Here is a 14,785-nt window from a genome sequence, read left to right as displayed (position 1 = left end):
AAATAAATGATTCTTTTTTAACCCGTCATAACCAACTTTAATTTTCTTTATATGAAAGCTTTGTTCTTTTTATTTCAAGAAATACTGAAAACAGATTCATAATCATGAGAAAGTTGTTCGTTTTTCGACGGATATCATTTGCTCACAATTTTTGAGTCAAAATGTAGGATGCGTCGACAAAAATTATTTATCTCAATAATTTTTGGAAAACTTATACAATAAAGAGTATATTTTATAAAAAATAAAACAACACGATGGAGATTGTTTTTACGCAAGGATAAGGCCTTTTTTTGAATTGATAAAAATTTACTTTAAAAAAAGCCATTTTAAGGAGATATGGCGAAAATAAGCATAGTTTCGTAATCCTGACTAAATTTCCCATAAAATAGACACATTTTAGTATCCACATGATTAACTTTAAGGATAGGAATAAAAATGGTGGAGGCGCCGGGATAAGAATAAAGACTAAAAATTATTTATTTCAACAACCTTTGGAAAAATTCTATAAAAACAAAATATTTTACAAAGAATAAAAGATTTCTTTAAATATAAAGATATTTAAGGAAAATAACACATGGGTGCATTGGGATAAAAGATAATTTAAAAATTATTCATCTCAACAATTTTTGGGAAACTTCTACAATAAAGAGTAGATTCCACATTTCCGGTTGTCTGTAGATTAATTTGAAATTTTAGGTTTATAATCAAAACCAGAAGTTAATTAAATCATTTGAAACTTTCCACACTCTTTTATTTATGATTTAATAATAATTGGTGTTATAAACTGAAAAAAAAAATATTGAGAACGCATAGAGATATTAAAATTCTGTAAACACCGTAGTTTTTGGCTTCAAGGGGAAAGCTTATACATTAAAATAACTGCTTTTGATACAGGTTTTGTTGATTGTAAACTAAAGTATGAATGCTTTATTCTAACCAACTTTATTACGCTTTTTTTGTTTATAAATTTTATATTTTTTATCAACTTTAAATCTAATAAAATAAATTTAATAAAAGTATTCGCACCCTAATTTTTTATTAATCAAATTAAGAACGAGTCACCTGATTTTTATTTAATAATGATAAAATAAGAATTATAGTAATAACATTCAGAACGTAATTTTGTTCGATTGTGGCTTGATTAATAATGTTATCCTCTGTTTTGAGGCAACAAATGCATTCAAATCAAACGAATTTCTACGTGACATTCTTCCGATACATAAACATAAACACTTCAAGTTAAGCATGTTATTATCGCTGAGAAGCCATTTTTTACCGTTGGTTATCTGCTTTAAATATATGTATTTTACATGGTCCGTACTTGTGCGTTCCTTTGGAATTTGCGTCTCCACGGCATAGGGGTTGCGGGAGTATTATTTATGCCGCTGGTTTTTACTTTATAGAAGTAAACAATTCAAAAACATTTACTTTGTTCTAAAAGTAATTAATCATTTATTTCCATCTAAAGGTGATTTCATTTCGAAAAATATTATTATAGATCTGAAAAATTCACCCCGGCGTGGGTGGTACATTATCGTTCAATGACGAGGGAAGTTGTATATGAATAGCTTTATAGATTTTTTAGTCTTTTGTTTAAGGGACGACAAAAAATAAATATAACTAACGGGTGCTATAATTTCAATCGTTATAAACCATTTTCAGAAAAACAAAATAGCTAAGACGGAAATAAACACAGGCTAGACGTTAGTGTAAAATATGATTGTAAAAATTAAACACAAGCGTTAAATTACTAACAGCAGCCAAATTGATGTTCCGACAAAGTAATAAAGAATAATAAAATCAAAGCGTTCTTCCCACTTTTAGAACGAGTTTTACAGAGAAATATGATGAGGTTGCGAATTCTAACCGTCCTGATTATGCCGGCGATGCGTTTCAGTGCGTTTTGTCTGCACTTTCTGTAATAAATCCAATGACATTAAAGCAATTAAGCTGCGTAAGTTGTATTACTGATTAAAATACGCCAGCTCTAAACCCCGATATATTAGAATAAAGAAGCGTCTTTTTTAAAAGTGCAGTCAAACACCTATTGGGATGGTATATTTTGTGGGTACTTGGACTGAATTAATTGACAGGACTAATACCTATCTGGGCGTCCATTAGTTCGCGATCGACAGTTCTGAGGACTAAAAGTGCATTCTTTACTTTCGTGTCGAGGCATCTGACAGTGCAGGAATGGTTGCATTTAAACTCTCGGGAATTACCGAAGCTACCGAAGTTGTAATAAGCTAGGCTAGGGTTTTGCAAAGAAGCCTTTGGCGACGGACCCGGATGGGGCTTAAATAAGTAAAGCTGAATATGGTCAAGAGACAGGTCTTGCATAATGCTGTGAGAGTTAGGTAATTGATATTGGAAAGATTTAGGTGTTACGTTACCGCGAGTAATTAATATGGAAAAGGTTTCAATAACAAACCTATATGTTGAAGAAGTAATCATAAAGTCAGTCGTAGAGAAATAATTGGTTGTATACAGACTAAAACAGATCACTTTCGGCTAGTTTATTGTCATGGACACTGTGTTAGTAATTACCTAGAAAACCCGGCAGTGCTGAGCTAGTTTTGCCTGTTAATTGTCGTATGTTACTAACGATTTTAAAGCCGAGTTGCAGGATTCTAGCTAGTTAAGTCACTACACGAGGGGTAATCTAAATAGTTTAATTAAATGATACATGAATGCTAAAGTGAGGTATAAAGTTATTTAAGTTATTTTTCATTAAATAGTAAACTTAATATAAGCTGTATTTTTACTTTCAGTTACCGTTATCAAATGTCTAAAAATATATCTACTAAATTTCTTATCTTCATCGAATAATAATTTCAACCTATTTCGAGCTGATGGATTAATAGCGCAAACACGTATCGTTTTTCTGAAAGGAAAGTTGCAAGTGTATCTCAAACTTAGTAGATAACTTTATAAAATATAAGTAACCGTCTTTTGATGTGTATTGGGCGTCTCAAATTTTATTTAGCCGTGCAATATCTCGCTCGTTAGTGACGACAATAGCGATTAAAGCCACGTTTAACGACACACTGAACATCGTATAAGACTCATTTTTCTTGAAGATTAAAAATATTTTCATTTTATGCAGAGATACACATACATATTGTTAATTAAAAATTTTTACTTTTCCAGCGTAAGCTAAGAAAGTATAGTAGTCGAGTTCATCAGGCGAATTGCCACTTTCATATGCATTTTCTTGAGGTGTGATGACCTCTAGAGTAAGAAAAAACTGGTCTCCTGTTTCCCTCTGTCTGTCTGTTTGTCTGCCGTCTGTATCCATTTTTATTAGACACTTAATCTTCGAAACTACCGGACCGATTGTTGTCAAATTGTGACTAGTTTTCTTTTGTGCTATGACTAGTAAGTATTATTTATGTTAATGACGTCATCACAAATTTTTTATTGACCAAATTAAGAACGAGTCACCCCATTTATTAATTAATCAGTAATTTTAGTCCTCTGTTTTTACGTGACGTTTTTTCAATGTATAAAAAAACACTTGAGTTAAGTTTGTTACTAGTGGTGAAAGGACATTTTATCCCATTTATCTGCTTCAAATATATTGTACATTGTCTGTACTTGGCAGCGCAAACTCCAAGAACGCAGGGTCTGCGGGGGTGTTTTTTATGCCGTTGGTTTTTACTTTATAGCGGTTATCACAAAACAAAAATCGTAAAATCAAATTTTATAATTTTTTAAAAAAGCTGGATTTCTCGGATTAGACTTCAACGGCGTGGGAAGTTTTGGCGAAATAACTTTCTACTATTTTTTTAAAAGTAAGAAAATGAGGTCGTTATCTTGTTTCAAAGTAATAGTTGAAACAGGAAAAGTGAATTATAAGAAGATTTGTCAGGAATTTTGAAGATTCCACTGTTCTGGGAGCTCGTCGGAAATCAAGCCATGGACTGAATCTTTTTCCAGATAGAAAGCTATTGAAATAGAAGCTCAGACACACAAATCACAAGTTAATGGGAATCCAACGAATTTCAGTAGGATTCCATTGACAGTGGATTGTGAAGATAAGATGATAAAAGAACAACTAGCTTTAAAAATCGGTACCAATTTTTTTAATATCAATTACGTTGATCAAAATGACAGGGATGATGATGATGATGTAAACGACGAGACAACGAAGACGATTGTCAGCGAACAGAGACAGCGATGACGACGGCGACATCGACAACGCTGTACATCGATGGTTAAGATTTTAAAGACGAAGATGAACGCGGTGCATAAGATGATAAAGATTATAACAAAAACGATTACCCAAAACAAATGGAAGGTTCAAAAAATGTAAAAATCTGGGCAAAAGTGTAAAACCAATTAACAGTTTTGAACTAATGATAAAGAAAAAAGAAAGATGTTTTCTTACAATGTGATTAAAATAGGGAGCGATGATGAAAAAAACTACAAAGAAAGTATTTGTGTATGAAGAAACAAAATTACCTTGCAAAAAAAGTGGTAATTATCAAAAATATAGCCCGAAAACGGACTGAAAAATTAAATAGTGATAAATATGAACGACTGAGACGACGTTAATTTTAGTCACGGGTTCACCTATTGATAAACATAGAAATAAATAAAAGTGAGGAAATAAACTGCTTTTATTGTCAGTTTAAATTCAGCTGAAAATCTTTCGAGTGGAATAACAAGTTTGCGAATGTGTTGAAAAATTGGAAGAAAAAATTGCCAACATACTTGAAAGTCTTAGTAAAGAAAGGCGTCAAAGGGCCAATTGCTAAGATACAACAGGAAAATAGAAGAGTACAATTGTGGGAGACGTACATTCCGGGGTTAATAAAAATCAAAAACAATGATAATAACGGCGCAATAAAAATAAGTAGTCATAAAGGTCCACAAAAGACGTGTACCCAATTTCTGAAACCCTGGGTATCATCTGGATCGAATGACATTTCAGGATGGCTGAATTGTGGAAACGGGAGAAGTGAGCTGTGAAGAATTGTGAAATTGAGCAGCTATTTTATCAGCACAGTAGAATTAAGATTCAAGTTTAAAACAAAAGAAAACAGTAATATAGTAATTTTCCAAAGTTTACAAATTGTTCTAACATTAACACTTAAGTCATTATGTTATTAGAGACATTAATATTGTTTCTTGTATTATTGTCAAGTAACAAATTACACTAAAATTAGTCCACAAAATTTACCTCGCGTGTGTATATCATTTTTGGTGTTTTATATTTGTACCTCAAATCAAGATCTTCATTAATAAGAGGCTTATTATTGTTAAATAAAACTTGAGATACGGGCAAATAAAAGTGCAATAAAAATTTACAAGATCTTGGTTTCAGACATGTGGTGGAGAACTGAGTCGAGACAAGTCGAGAGGCATGTCTGACCATTACGGTCGAGCGGATTGTGTTGCGCATCGTTATTAATAATTTAAACAAGCGTATCGAGCATTGTGATTTATTATCTTGAGCAGTCTTTGCGGTCTAGGCGTTATTGGTAGGTATTGTTTACAGCACCGCAGGTTAAATGAATTGTCGTATTGTTTGTTATTAATTATGATATCGGTTTATAGAGGCAGGGGTCGGTAAATGGATAGCGTTTAATGCTCGGAAGTGTAGTGGTGACAGAGCATCGTTTGATAAATGAACCCGAGGGCGACTTTGATAATTGTTTCTGTGTGACGCTTGTTTGTGTCACGTGTTGACTTCTTAACGGAAGTGGAATAACTAATGGAGTTTTAATAGACGGCGTTAGATCTCCACACGCACCTCCAACTTGTTAGTCTTAGATATGTTTCATTATGGTAAAAGTGCCACACACCGTCCAAGTGACACGCAAACTAGTTCATCTAAATGCCGTGTCGTAAATAATATAGCCGGGTTTGTTATATTATGGCGTGACTCGAATGATTGACCTCTTCTTTAATTAACCATAAATCAGGCAATATTTTTCATCCGGCGGAATTTATCTCCTTTAAGGACTCACCTTTGTACGTCACTCGGTTGAAAACGCTGGTGATTATCCTTAATTCGGGATTGGGGATGTCTCCGATCTGTAAGGATAAAACACAGTTAGTAAACAAGGAGAACATGATAGAAATGCGCCAGCCTTGCCCATCTGTGGCGTGACTGAAATCGCTCTTGGCTCTTTCAACTCTCGGCCACGCTATTGCATACCACATACTCCAAGCTAATTTAAAAACATAAGTGCCTTGTTGCTATTTGTTATCTGTGATAGATCGCATTCGCCCTAATTAAAAAATTCACCGCTGCAAAACGCTTGCACCGATCGAAACCAAGACATGAACACGCCGTTACTGTCGGCCTGCTATTTATGGCGCTTCCCCTTTACGTGTTCTTGATCCCAGAACGTGATAGAAGAATGTCGAAATATATTAAACATGGTTAGGGAATTTTCACTTGTCACATTAAATTATTGCCTTCATATTATGAAAAATCTGCCACCAGTGTATGGTGAAATAGTGCTTAGCATTAGCGAACCAAAGCCACAGCGAGACTCACTAACAAGATTGTGTTATTGTCTTTACAGGATAAGTTAAGCTAGTTCGCACAGCCGACGGCTGTCGCTGGGGACGCTAGATTTGTGTGTCGTTAATGGTTTTTTATACAGTCCCTATTTAATTTCGAAGCCAAGAAAAAATTCCTGAAATTCGGGATGCTAAATGAATTTTTTATGGTAAACCGAGAGTGATCTTCAGCTTAGGGACTTGTCCGAGATATTTTATAGAATTAAATGTTTCAAAATGTGCCTAGAATTAATACCTCCTTATGTCTAGCTATAGCCAAATAAAAACTGTAAACGCTATTGGTTTTAGCTTGAAGGAGTAAGTTTAATTTAGTACGTTGCAATTTAAAAAATATAGCTTTGCGTTATGTTTGCTATTTTGTAAATTTAAATTTAAGCAGAAAACAATAGCCTTTACAAAACTGGACTATTTCTATTTTCTAATCTAATATTAGAAAAAAAAATACACAATTCAATTTTTATTTCTGATTACTGATTATTTTGCACTAATAAACAGCTTCGGTAGGAAAATTGAATCGATTAAGGTGTGTTTATATATTCCGTTTTCATTCGGCTTTTGTTTTGCTGTTGATCATCCCGATAGTGTGATTACTATTGATGGATATTCTGTTTTTATGAACGATCGCGTTGCTAAAAGGAAGGTGTTGTTTATATTTATGTTTCAAATGCGTTGCTTTCTGGTTTCTTTGTGACATCTTTGACTATTGATACGAAAGGAATTGATTTTCTTTTTTTAAAATTTTCAAATATCTACTCTCTTTTATTTACTGTCCTATCAGATCCAGCTATTAATCACAGCAAGCTTTTGTTCAGTGATTTTAAGATGCCTCAAGTCTCCTAGTCGATAAATATCTCGCATTCTCCTGAGTATATCGTCTCAAATGTTGCGTGATTTACTCTTAAATACTCACTTGTCGCATTTAGTGGATCAACCTACTCGATTCACAGCACAGCAAAGGACTTTAATTTTAGATCTATTGTGTGTTGCGTATTAAGTAAAAGTACTTTGAATTACTAAACAATATTATAAATTTCGACGCACTGAATGAAATATAAATTGGACATTGTTATTGTTGAAATCCCGTGTTTGGGACAAGGGAAATATTTTTAAACCAGATTTGACGACTGGACTTGAGTTAAGTCTAAAATGGTTACTGCGAAAATTTCATTAAAAAATATATAAGTAAGCAGCCGATAAAAATTATCCTACAAGTTTTTACAAATATGTTAGATGTGTTGTGTCTGGTTCTGTAACTATCCTGCAACCACGAGCTGCTGGTGGAACATTAACAGGGTCAGACAAGCTTGCGAAAGCCTTTTCAGATGTATTTTTACAGAACCCTTCACTTTTTCCGCAATATTTTCAACTAAAATCGTTATATGTCTCTGAAATCTGAGCATATAGTAAGTTTAAAAGGTTGAGAATTCTGACCTCTCTTGGACCTGAGCGAGCATTTCGAATAATTGTGATTCGCTTTGTAAACCTTTATCTTTACTAATCAATCAGTCCCTTCAAGTTCGAGTTCTTCCACATGACTGGGAAATTGTCATAGTTAAATCAGTTTATGAATGTGATTTACGAAACTATCCTCGTAATAAATCAACTTTGTTAATAATGTAAGAAAAAAATCTTCAATTTCTAAAGAAATATAATTTAGTCTAATTTGCTGTACATATGAGAGGTCCTAGGAAATAGATAGTTAGAATGCAGCGGATGTTTAATACTTTGATTTAGCCAAGGCTTTTGGTCAAGTCCTCAAAAAACGACTGTTGATACAAGTCCTTCTTTCGTGAACTGAGTTATTTGTTATTGGTTGTGATTTCAAGGTAAAAATAGGCAGCGATTTTAGTATTTCTACTAGCGTTTTGAGTGGTGTCCCTCAGAGATCAGTCCTAGGCCCTCTCCTTTTTAATACGTACAACGCCGAGCTCAGTTTTTCAATAGTACTCTGTTTTCTCTCCGTAAGAAGACGATAAATATTATAAAAACATGCACTTTGCGTGTGGTCTAGCTTACAATAAAAAATTACGCCAAATTGGAAAGGTAACCACAAATACCGAGCTATTCATATCCAGATTATTATCCACTACTTATTCAGTTAGTCACCTTGATCAGGACATGGGTGTTAAGCTTAACTATTCCTTGTTCATTTGCTTTTTCGACAATTAATTGTTATGCATATCGACAATTACTGTGTGTTGTAATTGCCCGAAAGCAGCAAACGACCGAGATATAAGTAGGTTGAACTGCGACGAGTGCGCGGGAATCACACCTGACGATCATATGAGGATTACTCGAAAACAATTAAAATGCATCAGTGTTCTGCAATAAATGTACGCACACTAGTTATGAAATTAACACAAAAAGTCGATGCTTTGCACGGTTAACTTACTAAAGTTTTTACGAAAAATCTGATCACAAAATATCTCTAAAAACTTTTGAAAACATAACTTTTGAACGCATGAAAAGAATAAAAAACGATCATTTATGGCGAATCGAACAGTGACGAATACAAAAAACCGGCGGCGGACCCGACTTAACCACCAAACACATTAAATGTGTCCCGACCATCGTACCCTCAAATGCAACAAAAAACCAGACCCACTTATACGCTTGAAATTTATTTGTACGAATTCACTAGTGACAAATTTTAATGAATTTTTTGTTATTGTTCAAAATTTAAATCACTCTTGTGTTGTAATGACTGACACTAAATTATCTTTTAAAAAAATACGGTTACTTTGTATTTCGTAAGGATAAGATATATCGCTTAGGCAGTAGTTGCCGCATCAATTTAGAAAACTTTTTAGGTTGCAAATCTGTCGGTCTTAAACTTCACTCATTTAACCTAGAATTCAGTCTACCATGATTAAGTTCTATAGAAACCATATTGCTACATTCGAAAAACCTGATGATTTTTGACGACTTCAATTTCCCACACTTAAACTGCCCCCAGCCTGACGCCAAAATGTTGGATCTGATGATTTCTTAAAAATGCTAACTAACTGTGGATTTCATCAATTAATAAACCAACCAAACCGAAAGAGACTTCATAAAAATTCATCATTACTTGACTTATTCTTGAAAAATGATCCCCAGTTGTTCTCAGAAATACAATAACTTCCTCCTTAGGGAAAATCTGATCACGTCGTTCTTTCTACTGAACTCCAAATGGTTCTTAATACTTCTTTAGCCGATAATTTAAAAATAAGACACCTATTTCAGTGGAGGGATATCAAAAACTCCCTTCTGCAGATAGACTGAGTGTCGCATCTGAAACTCAGAAATACCAATGACCAATAGGACATTGTCTCCAAAACGTTCAAATCAACAATATCACGATCTAAAACTGTGAAAATTAATATGAAAAAATTATCATTCATTCGTCTAAAGTCGATTTATGACGCAGCGAAGGTATACGTCGTTTATATCAACCGTTATGTTGCCGTTGACGTTGGGTTTTCAACCAATCAAAATGCGGTAGTGTGCAGTGCTTCCAACTTGAAGGAAAATCCCCTGAAGTAGGGGGGATATTTTCTAGTTGACAGCACTAATTCCACGAAAATCAAATTTTGATAGAGATAATGAGATCCATTAACACTAAGCCATTTAATTACCTGTTCACCGAAACTCTCATATTTTAAATAGCTGCCATCATTTTCTACACTGTAGCTTTCTGTCAATACTTATACATTGTTAAAGATAGTTCTCGACGTTTAAATCAACAAGATTTATTATTATTCATCTCAAAAACAGATTAGTAGGTATTATAATTACAAGGACTTACATTTTGTCCTTTTTTCTTAATACATATGTGTAGTATAGTCTTCTTTTCACAATAAGAAAGGTAAAACATGTTTAGAATGGTAAATTTTTGTAGGAAAGTATCGATTTTGCAATTAGGCTCCGCCCCTCGGTCTGGCAACCAATGAAAAATTCATCACAATTGAGCTTGGGATGGATATGGGGAGACTTAAATTTTGGCTTGTTTTTTTCCTAATATATAGTATAGCATTCGTTGCAGAGCACAACACTCAAAAATATGTTTTTTATTTCTTGTAGAGAAATAAGGATTTTACAATTAAGCTACGCTTCCTTGGCTCACGACGAATAAAAAAAACATGACAATATATTTTACCTTTTTCTTTTTTATTAATATACATAGTCATTTTTTCACAACAAAAAACTTAAACATGGTTAAAATGGTACATTTTTGTAAGGATATATGGATTTTGTAATTATGGTGCGGAGCCTAATTGCAAAATCGATATTTCCTTATACAAATTTTCCATTTTAAACATGTTTTAAGTTTCATGTTGTGAAAAGAAGTCTACACATACTACAACAAAAAGGAAAAATGTAAGCCAGCCCACCCACCCTATCTCAATTGTGATGATATTTTTTGTGCGCCGTGAACCAAGAGGGCGGAACTTAACTGCAAAATACTTATTTCTTTACAAGAAATTAAAAACATGTTTTTCAGTATCGTGTTCTTCAAAAAATACTAGATATTATATTAAAAAAACAAGGCAAAATATAAACACCGCCCACCCACCTACCTCCTCTCAATTGTCATGATTTTTTTTATTCTTAGAAACTTAAAACGCGTTTAAAATGGTAAATTTTTGTAAGGAAATATGGATTTTGCAATTAGGCTCAGCCCCTAGGTCTGTCAACGAATGAAAACTTCAGTACTATTTAGATCAAGGCAGGTATGGGTGGGGCTTAATCTTTGGCTTTAATTTTTTCTTAATATAAATAGTATTCTTTGAATAACACGATACTCAAAAACATGATAATTTCTTGTAGAGAAATAATATGGATTTTGCAATTAAATTCCGCTCTTTGGCTCTCAACGATAAAAAAAAAACATCACAATTGAGATAGGGCGTGTAGGCGGGGCTTATGTTTTGCTTTTTGCTTAGTATACGGAGTCGTCTTTTAAGAACAAGAACCTTAAAACATGTTCAGAATGGTAAATTCTTGTAGACAAATATGGAGCTTGCTATTAAGCCCCGCCCCTAGAGCTAACAACGAATGAAAAATTCATCACAATTGAGAGCTGAGATCGGGGCGGGTATGGATGAGGTCCAATCTTTGGTTTTATTTTTTTTTTCTTAACATACGTAGCATTCTTTGAACAACACGATATTCAAACCATGTTTTTAATTTCTCGTAGATAAATAAGGATTTTGCAGTTAAGCTCCGCCCCCTTGGCTCACGACATTTTGCCTTTTTTTTCTTAATATGTGTAGACTTATTTCGACAACCAGAAAGTTAAACCATGTCTAAAATGGTAAATTGTTGTAGTGATCAACTTAAATTCTACACTTTTCTTTACCAACGCCTTTAAATATCGCAAAAGTTGAACATCAAAGTTACTATCAACGGCAACTTGGCAACGGAGTTTATAGATGACAATTTTCAGCTCTAAAAGCAATATCAGGGCACATCAACTGCAACAGGAACTTCAACGTCAACAGCAGTTTATAAATCCTACTTTAATCAGGTGTAAGGAACGTTTTTGGCACACATTTCTGCAAAATAAAACAAAACAAAACTTCCTTACGCACAGACAATATTCAGACTATGTTGTCAAACAACACAGTTTTGTAGGCGGTAGATCGATCACCACGAATCTTCTAGAATGCATTGGACCTTGGTGTTAAATGATAAGCTGCCTATTGACATTATCTATATTAAACAACTTCCTAATAAACCAATTGTTCGCGATGACTTCATATCACCATACTTGATCAGAGATTGTAGGTATGTGGTTGCAAAACCTATGGCAAAAATTATAAATCTGTTATTGGAAACATCTCCAAAAATTTGGAAAAACGTTCGTATAGTTTCCGAGTTTAAAGGTGGTGACAGATCGATACAAGTAATTAGCGACCAATAATAATCATAACTAACTTTGCTAAAGTATGCGAACACATATTATACACCCTGATTTCGAAATATGTACAAAAAAAAATGGACAAAAGCTCACAAGATGCATTGCACTGTGTAAAATTCACGTGCCTAAGCGGTTCATGGGGGGGGGGGGTATTTTTTCTATATTTCCAAATTACTACGGCACGTGATGCCGTGGTTACAATTAGTACATATATTTCGATCACCTTGTATAATGTATTGTATAATAATATTATTGATGATATTAAATTTCTTGTTTCTTCTCGTTAACATGGGTTTATAGCAAAATGATCAACTGTAACCATTTTAACTCCACTAACTCAATTTATGTTGGAAACTATAGATAAAGGGAGTCACGTCAATTTAGTTTATACAAATTTTCGAAAAGCGTTTGGTTCTATTGATCATAATATTCTTTTACAAAAAATGAACAAATTTGGATTCTCCTCTAAATTAACAAAGCTAATGGCATCGTAGTTCTCACAGCGTGTTAATTATGTCCAGTATTATGGAATTATATTCTCCCAGCATCATTTGAAAACAGGAGTAAGTACTTCAAGGATCCCACCTGGGACCACTATTTTTTTTGTAATTTATATATGACCTGGTGATGAATTTCTTGGGAAAGATGATGAGTTTTACTGATGACATTAAATTATATGAACCAATCTGTAATATTACTGACTCATTTCGTTTGAAGGAAAATTTAAATATACATACTTAGCAATTAGAGTAATGGTGCGAAATGTGGCGTCTTCTTTAACATAAGAACAAATCTAGCCTTCTACATTTAGGTTCAAATAATCCTTGCCACAGATATACACTAAATGGATAGTTTTTAAACATTGAAACATAAAATTTATTTTGCTCACATTATAATAATAGCGCAAGAAACAATAAGTTATACTTGCTTTCAAAAGCATTCGGGCACCTTTCTACACTTGCAAGAAAGCTGTACATAATATATGTACGTCATCTTTTAGAGTATAGAGGACCTATATAGCGTATTAACTGGATGCGAGATGGAAACATACTTGAAAAACTCCAAAAAGGAGTCACCCGAATGTCATTAAATCGGACAGGCCTCATTACGACCAAAGACATCGCTTTAGGACAAGAAGAGGCGTGGCGACTCAATCTTTACAATCAAGATTCTTCTTCACAATTGGCTGTCGTAGCTTATTATTATACTACAAATACAAATAAATGAATAATACAAATACTATTTAACTGAAACATTATCACATTTGCTTGTACTTTGAAGAAACGTTTTTAAACTATCGTCAGAAAAATGTACACATGTGATAAATGCCAAAAGCCACACATATTTACTCAGACGACCCTAGAACGTGAAAATCTTCTGAAATGATATTTAGTACAGAATCTCTTAACTCTCATTTTCACGCTGTCAAACGTCTTGTAACTCACAACAAAATTTTCCTTAGACAAACCGTTGAGAATATTATATTGGTACGATTTTATTCTTGTAGAATCTAAATCTAGGAGATGACGATCGAATGCCAGTCACATTTTACCAGGAAATTTAAAGTGATTCCCATTTGTGAGGCTCAAACCCGAGTGACGTGATGGAGGGTAATGGCGATGAGAATAAATATTAAAAAACAGTTTTACAAAAGTAGTTTTCTGGAAATCTTTTCAAAACGTCTTTATAAAACTGCTATTTGTGGAATTTATTTCGTAATATATATTATGTGTAACTCTTTGGAAATGTGGTGGTCGTTCCGTATTGGTAATTTTATTAGATTCGTGTATTCTAAAGTTAGTAGTCAAAATTTGTGTCAAAAAATATTGAGTAAACATAATTTTAAATGTACATATCCATTATTGCAAAGTTTCGAGAACACACTAATACAGACATAAGGTAGTGCTACATATTTAGTTCTAAAATGTCTAGCAAAGTCATTTTAAGCATACATTATGTTTGTTTTAATTTACTTTACTTACGTACAACTCATCTCCAAGTCAACATTGTAAGATGAAAACACAGACTTCGCATAGCGTAATGTAGTTGTCATTTAAGAAACGACAGATTTAAATCTACTTGAATGTTCTGTAGATAGGCAAATTTAGTTAAATGTGTCAAGAAGTATCTATAAAAGTACGAACATTTTGTATACTTCTCGTACTAAGAATGCAAATTCAGTTATCATGATGAATTTGATTATCCCTAATTCATTCTTTCAATGGGCTGTACGTGCTAATTAGTTAATATTATTAAAGCCCGGAGGCTTACGTTTGTAGAAATGCAAAGAAGTGAAGTTTGATTTTAATCATATCTCTTACGAGTATTTTCAAAGGAATAATTTAA

At 33.4% G+C, this 14,785-nt stretch overlaps 1 protein-coding gene across 2 annotated transcripts in view; it reads right to left on the bottom strand.

The window, feature by feature from the left end:
- LOC135129433 (carbonic anhydrase-related protein 10) overlaps positions 1 to 14,785 on the bottom strand; it is a 313,599-nt gene that overhangs the window by 104,545 nt on the left and 194,269 nt on the right. For both annotated transcript variants that reach the window (XM_064056586.1, XM_064056592.1), the window contains exon 6: positions 5,976 to 6,042. In XM_064056586.1, the coding sequence (XP_063912656.1) occupies positions 5,976 to 6,042 (67 nt within the window). The remainder of the gene's footprint in view (positions 1 to 5,975; positions 6,043 to 14,785) is intronic.

The sequence above is a fragment of the Zophobas morio genome, unplaced genomic scaffold (assembly GCF_036711695.1).
Source record: "Zophobas morio isolate AGI-343-1 ecotype UQ-CSIRO unplaced genomic scaffold, CSIRO_AGI_Zmor_V1 ptg000002l, whole genome shotgun sequence".
Classification (NCBI taxonomy): Eukaryota; Metazoa; Arthropoda; class Insecta; order Coleoptera; family Tenebrionidae; genus Zophobas; species Zophobas morio.
The sequence above is the reverse complement of the archived record's forward strand: the minus strand, read 5'-3'. Positions and strand labels throughout refer to the sequence as shown.